This window comes from Nicotiana tabacum, chromosome 14, assembly GCF_000715075.1.
Source record: "Nicotiana tabacum cultivar K326 chromosome 14, ASM71507v2, whole genome shotgun sequence".
In the NCBI taxonomy this organism is placed as follows: Eukaryota; Viridiplantae; Streptophyta; class Magnoliopsida; order Solanales; family Solanaceae; genus Nicotiana; species Nicotiana tabacum.
This window is the reverse complement of record NC_134093.1, coordinates 94374956-94382074: the sequence shown is the minus strand read 5'-3', so window position 1 is coordinate 94382074 and position 7119 is coordinate 94374956. Positions and strand designations below refer to the sequence as shown.

General features: G+C 35.5%; 1 protein-coding gene across 1 annotated transcript; it reads left to right on the top strand.

Annotated features, from left to right (window-relative positions):
* Window positions 1–1994: 1994 nt before the first annotated feature.
* LOC107810964 (E3 ubiquitin-protein ligase SINA-like 7) lies at window positions 1995–6642 on the top strand. Its single transcript, XM_016635797.2, has 2 exons — window positions 1995–2607; window positions 5816–6642. The coding sequence occupies exons 1-2, from the start codon at window positions 2086–2088 to the stop codon at window positions 6476–6478; spliced, it is 1185 nt and encodes a 394-aa protein (XP_016491283.1). The 5' UTR covers window positions 1995–2085; the 3' UTR covers window positions 6479–6642.
* Window positions 6643–7119: the final 477 nt, after the last annotated feature.

Genomic DNA, 7119 nt, shown 5'->3' with positions numbered 1-7119 from the left:
AACTCAGAAACAAGCTCAGTAAAAAACTTTGTGAAACCTTTAAGGCGTGTTTGTCCATTAATAAAAAAAATTTGCTTTAAAAAAATATGTTTGTTCATAAAATTTTAAAAGTTTTCGAAATTTTTTGGAAAATGAGTTTTTCAGAAAAAAAAAAAAAAATTTCCCTCACAAAACTGCAATATTTTTTCAAGTGAGATATATTCCAAACATAATTTCAAATACCATTTTTTAACTTAATCCTAAATACTTTTATTTTAAATTACAATTTTTATGTTAAATGATTTGACTTCTTAGAAAAAGAAACTACTACTCGTAGACGTCATTATATCATTGCGATTTATACCATGTTTGGCCAAGCTGCAAAAATCAGCTTATTTTGAGATATATATTTTTTTTTTCAAAAGTACTTTTGGTGAGAATTAGTTTGTGTTTGACTTATTTATTTGAAAAGCACTTCCAATTAGTCTTTGGTCAAGCTTTTAAAAACTGCTAAGTGTATTTTTCTCAAAAATATTTTTCAAAAAAATGTTTTTTAAGAAAAACTATTTTTTTCTCCTTCTCCCAAACTGCTTCTGCGTTTATTCAAAAATACTTTTTTTTTCCTCTAAAAATTTGGCCAAACATTTCAACTTTGAAAAAAATAATACCTTTTTTTGTTGGAAAAAAGTGTTTTTTTGACTCGTAGAAGCTTGGCCAACAGGCTATTAGACTTATAGAGCTTGCTTCCGAACAAATGGACCTTTAAATGTTTTGATTAACTCAGAAATAAGAAATTATGTATCAGTGTTACTACACAAGGTGAAGAAGAAGAATAAGGTTTGAGCAAATGGTGAAATCTTCATCGAGAAAGCTGAAAATGATAACGAAGAAGGAAGCAGTTGGAATAAAGTTTGGTGACTTTTTATAAAGGCGCTTTTAATTACACAATTTTCTTGAGATATTATTCTCTCCTCCTATCCAAAAAGAATGAGGGGATTCTGACCAGAATCAACGAAATTAAATTTTCCTTAACGGAATTTCTTGATTTATGGAGATTAAACGTACCTATTTATTTGTGAAGAGTGGGTTGCTCTAGAGGTAAGCATCCTCCACTTCCGATCAAAAAGTTGTGAGTTTGAGTCACCCCAAGAACAAGGTGGGAAGTTCTCGAAGGGAGGGAGCCGAGTTTCTATCGGAAACAGCAGCCTCTCTACCCCAGGATAAGGATAAAGTATGCGTACAAATTACCGAGTTTCTATCGGAAACAACAGTCTCTCTACCCCAGGATAGAGGTAAGGTCTGCGTACAAACTACCCTCCCCAGACTTCTCTACCTCAAGGTAGGGGTAAGGTCTGCATACAAACTACCCTCCATAAACCTCACTAACGGAATTATACTGGATTGTTGTTGTTGTTGTTATTTGTGAATGGCATTTCAATCCCTCAATTATTGATAAAATTTGATTTTGTTCCTTGTTAAATATGACTTAGCACATTTAACCTTCAATTAATTAATATACATTGTTTTGGTCATTTTATGTACGAAATATATTATACTTTGACTATTTTAGAAGTATATGGAGTAACAGTACAAACTTAACATAAACATGCGTAGATGGTGGAACGATCAATAATTTTGAAAAAATTATGATTTTTCATAAGCAAAGGAATTAAAAGTGTATATTTCGTGTAATTGAGGGTTAAATATACTTAGTCAAATATCACAAGAATTTAAATTAAAATTTTTAATGATTAAGGGACCAAAAGTGCTATTAAGATGGATTTAATAAATACAAAATTATAATTTTTAACATAGTTAAACATATCTAAAAATACTTGGAAAAAAAAGATTGTAACGAACAAGTCTTTTGCAGAAAATCCCGGTGCAGCATTCAAATTTCAAATTTCATATCTCCCAATTCGATTTTGTTTCCATGTTTAACAAAGCAAAAACAAAAATTTCCTTTTCTATAGTAAAAAAGCTAAAGTATAAATATAAGATCCCTAAATATAATTAGGCGAAATTAACAATAAAAAAAGAAAACGGAAAACCTAGTGAGTGAGCAAGTAGAGCTGAGTTAACTCGTTTTACCTCAAAATAAACAAAATGAAACGAGTGAACCATAGGCCATTATCTTGTTGCCAAATTAGGTCAGAAAAAGAAGAAGAAAAAATGGTGAGATTTTCATTGGGAAGAGAAGAAGATGATAATAACGAAGAAGGACCCAGTAGCAGACCCGTTCCTAAAAAACGGAGAACTTACGGCGGCACTTTCTCCTGTAACGCCGTTAATCGTCAACAAGAACAACAACAACAGCAACAAGAACCAGAACGCCGTTGTGAAATTGAAGAAACGGTCGTTGAAGAAGAGGAGGAGGAAGAGGAGGATTTTGTAACAGATGAAGAGCAAGAAGAAGAAGAGGAGGATTGGAACCCGGAATCGGAACCCGAATCCGAGGGAAATCCGGATCCTGGTTTAAATAGATCTAATAATACTGTGGCAGTATTGAATCCGGATCGTGATTTGGAGGGTTCTAGAGGAAACGGGTCAATTCCCGTTACGTTGTCGGATCCGGATGTGTTGGATTGCCCAATCTGCCTTGAACCTCTCAGTACTCCTGTCTTTCAGGTCTATCTTCTTTACCTTATCCATTACTATTATCCTTTATTTCTGTATATATATATGATAATTGTGAGATCTAGAGAATCCTTAATTTGCCTTAAAAAATTTGGGAAGGAAATGGACTTGCTCAGAATTTTTTCCTTACTCCCTCACTTTCATTTCTAAATTTGGCTCGTTCTCCGCTACTGTTTGTACATTTCGCCTACTTAGAAGTGGGTGCAAACCACTAAAGCCAATCAAAATGAGAGATTTTTAAAAAATAAGTAAAAGCAGAATGAAAGACAATCCTAAATTGACAAGGACGAGCTTTTTCATGAAGAAAGCCTCTCGCCACCCTGAATCAATCAAAAGCTTATCGATTTAATTGAAGGAAACTAAGATGATTAGCATAGATAGCGTACAGAGAGAATCTAGTTTCAAGGTATTCCTTTAATTATTAAGAGTTAAGGGGTTTATGAAAGTAGAGTACTCAAAAGTTTTCTATTTTATTTGTTGGAATTAACCTCTCTATCTCCACAAGGTACGGGTAAGGCTGCGTACACACTACCCTTCCCAGGCCCCACTATGTGGTATTATATTGGATTTGTTGTTGTTGTATTTGTTGGAATTAAATTTGAATAAAGGGATGTCGGGTTCTAGACAAAACTGCTGGTCTTACCACCATATCCTTTCCCAATAGACTTGACGTTCTTCATAGGCAGGTAGGGGTATAAAATCTTCTCTCAAAAATAGACAGACCGGACCATGTCTATTGTTAGTCGGAAAGTAAGTAAAAAAAACTAGATTTCTCTATTTGATTGACAATGCAAATCTATTCGGATTATGTGATAATTTTATAGAGCAAAATTGATAATGATATTTACAAGCTGACCGCGCTGATTTGGAATTGAGGCACAATTGATTCATTGTTCTAAAAGAGGTGTAAAAGTTACCTGTTGAAATGACTCAATTGAGAAATGGTTAACATAGTATTGCACTGAAAAGGCACTGCACAGAAAAAAGTGCATTACAGTGACAAAGCATAGAAAAACTGAACCTTTTGAAAACATTTAGTTGGGAGAATTGCTGACAGAAGGATGACTGCTTCAGTGATTATCTCATCTTGTGGGATATATGTGGTTCAAAGTTATGAAATTTCATTCAAATTGAGTTTAACTCGCAAGTATAGGTCTTTGTTTCTTTCAAGTTAGAGGCAGCAATGGTATGTGATGGAGTATAAAACACGCTTAAAAGTAGGTAGATTACTGACTGCCGGCAGGCAGGTTCAACCAGTATCTGTGGCAGGTTAAATTCTTTTGCATTGCATGGCTAATTGGCCTTTGATTTCAAGCTTATCAAGCGGGTTCCTCTCTGATTAGACAATACAAGTGCAGGCCGTCAATAATGGGGTTCTTCTTCTTCTTCTTTCCACATTTATTCCGACTAATCCACCCCATCTATCTTTAAAACACTCAGAATTTCATCTGAACAGAAATACAGCAGGATGCGGTGCTCTAATTCATCTATTTTCCAAGTTTTGTCCTCCCTTGGAGTTGGAGGTTTCTGTTAGTTGCGGCCACCATTCTCTAGGGATAGTCTTCTGGCTTTCTGAAACCATTCCTCTACTTTAATGTGTACAGCCTCAACTTTTGATGGAATCTCAAATAAATATAAACTAAGTTGCATTCTCCATTACTTATGTCTGTTGGGGTCTTCCTTTGGCGTTGAAACCACTTTTGAATCTCTGTGGGATATGGGAAACGTACCAAAGTGGTCGTTAAGTGCCATGCCAAACATTTGCTAGGTGCTCTTTTCTTTCCGCCGCGGTATCCCCGCCACTGTGGAGCACTCTGATCTCCTTCTCCGGCTATTTTTGAATAGTAGCTGCCTCTCCGTAGGTCTTATGGGAGGCGTTTGTTCTACACGATTCCTTTCCCCAGTAGATTTTTCCAAAACACTCGTGATTTTACTGGCAGAATCCATCCAAGTAACCCATATTTGTGTCAATTTCCAGAATGATCACGGCTGTTCTGTTCTCACTCACGAGGATTCAGTTCAGACATATCTGTCAAAAATATTAAAGTTATGAATCACTAGGTATATTTTCACTTTTCTACCCAATTTTCTGCATAGGCTCTATTGTCCTACTGCACATGCTTGAAAGCATTCACAAATCCATCTCAGATTGTCTTCAACTACCTTGATTCTGCTAGTTGGTCTCCTTCCTCTTTCTACTAGCATGTACCTCAAAAGTTGTTTCTCCTCCATGGAAATATGTTTGCCTCTCCATTACCCCTTGCAATACAATCCCAAATACATTGTTCATTTTTGTAAGTCTAGGGTTAAGTTACTTTATCATGAAGCTCTGTTCTTGCAAATGATTTGGCGGTGCTGGAGTTTTTACTCTAGAAATATCAACTCTTATTGATAACAGAAATCCAGTCAAAGCAGGTTACACTTCAGTATTTCTTAAGAAAAAGATCAAGAACTTGGTTTATCTTAATTTCTTACAGATTATGTGGATCCGTTGGTGCTTCTTTAGAAATTCAAGGCAGCTAAACTGTGAAATCCAGTAAGCAAAGTGTTTGAAGTCTGTAACTGTTAGTATTCTTTTGTTGGAGATATATGGTGATAGAAGTAATGTACCTAGGCCTGTTTTTATAACTTATCTTTAGCCGACTGATAAGTCCGGATTTTAAATGTAGTTACTGCAATGAAAGGCATACAAAGGACTGAGATTCTGATTCAGAAATCTCTGCCCTGTTCCCTGCCAGGGTGGTTAATTCCTGACTGTTTTGTCTAAGAGTTGCAGAACAGCAATACACAGTTTTTAGTCTTAGGTAGAATATAACTTAAGGTGTTCAATTTGTGGTTAATGCAACAGCTTATGGAATTTTAATGCATGAGCCTGTCTAAAAGAAATTATCGAGCCTTTTGAACTAAGCAAGAATAAGGCCACGACTCTAGGGATGTCACAAAAGCTAACAGGAAAGGCTAACTATTGAAGTTTAAGTGCATGTATAGAGCCTTTTGAACCTAACAACAAATTAAGACCATGACTTTACGGTTGTATCAATTGCTAATACAAAATGCTTCTTTTTTCCCCCTTTTTTCTAGAGCTGTGTACTTTTAGAAATCTTTTAGTTTAACAGTAGAGCTGGCATCTGCAAATATTCAAATTGCTTACTAAGAATATTTTCTGACATTTCGTTTCCCTTTCTGGACTTAAATATAGTGTGAGAATGGGCACATAGCATGTGCCTCTTGCTGCATCAAGATTGCTAATAAATGTCCATCATGTTGTTGGCCAATTGGATATAACCGTTGTCGAGCTATTGAGAAGGTTCTAGAATCTGTGAAAGTATCATGCATGAACAAGAGCTATGGTTGCAAGGAGATTCTGAGTTATGGTAAGAAAACTGACCATGAAAATGCATGCACCTATGTCCCTTGTTCATGTCCTTGCTGCGACTTTACGGCTACTTCAACAAAGGTATATGCTCATTTTCGTGTCAATCATGGTTCTTTGGTGGAGCAAATCGTTTTCAACGCTCACCATCCCATTTATGTAGAATATCATCATACTTGCAAATATCTTCAAGAGAGAACTGAAGGTGTAATTTTTATCATCAATCATATTAGTTACCGTCTTGGAAGTGCTGTCAATATTATCTGTATTGAACCAACCTCAGAAGAGAGAAGGTTCCCTTATGAGCTTGTAGTATCGAATGGGGAGAGCTCTTTTAAACTAGAATCTGTTGCAGAGAGCATGCCGAAATTTTCACAAAATCTTCCTCTGAAGAAGTTCCTTCTAGTCCCAACAGATGTCGTTGATTCCAGTGCTAAGTTGAAGCTGGATGTCTTCATAAAACAGCGTGAATACACCTGCACTATTTAAAGTAGTTGGAGATGTTGATGTATCATATTTTCATGATAAAATTTTATCCTAGCCGAGGAAGAACTATATTCATTTATGTTTTATTATGCCTTGGCCTGTTAATGTAACATTGCCTTGTAACTTCTCCAGACATTTTATGGCATGAGTTATTGGGTCTGTGCTACTATTTGTAGGGTGAAATTCAAAAATAGCCAGATTTACAAGTGGTAATTGAAAAATAGTCACAGTTTCAATAGTAATCGAAATTTAGTCACTTTTCATGTAAAGATAAATATGAACGAAAATAATGTTCGAAATTCGAAAAATAATCCATCATAATATATTGGACTTCCAGCATAATATGTTGGAAGTTCATACATAGGTGCTCCAATCTCCAATATATTATGCTGGAACTTTTCGCGTGTTAGAGTGCTGGAAGATTATACATAGGTGCATCAATCTCCAGTATATTATGTCGGAATTTTTTTGTGTTGCAGCAAAATAGTGGCTATTTTTTAATGACTTTGCAAACGATGACTATTTTTTAATTACCAGTCCGAAAATTGGCTAACCCGTGCTATTTTCACTTATTTGTGGGATTTGCGTTTGTTGTTTTGTCCTTCTTTTGAGGCTCTTTCACATTCATAAATGGACTTGGGCCT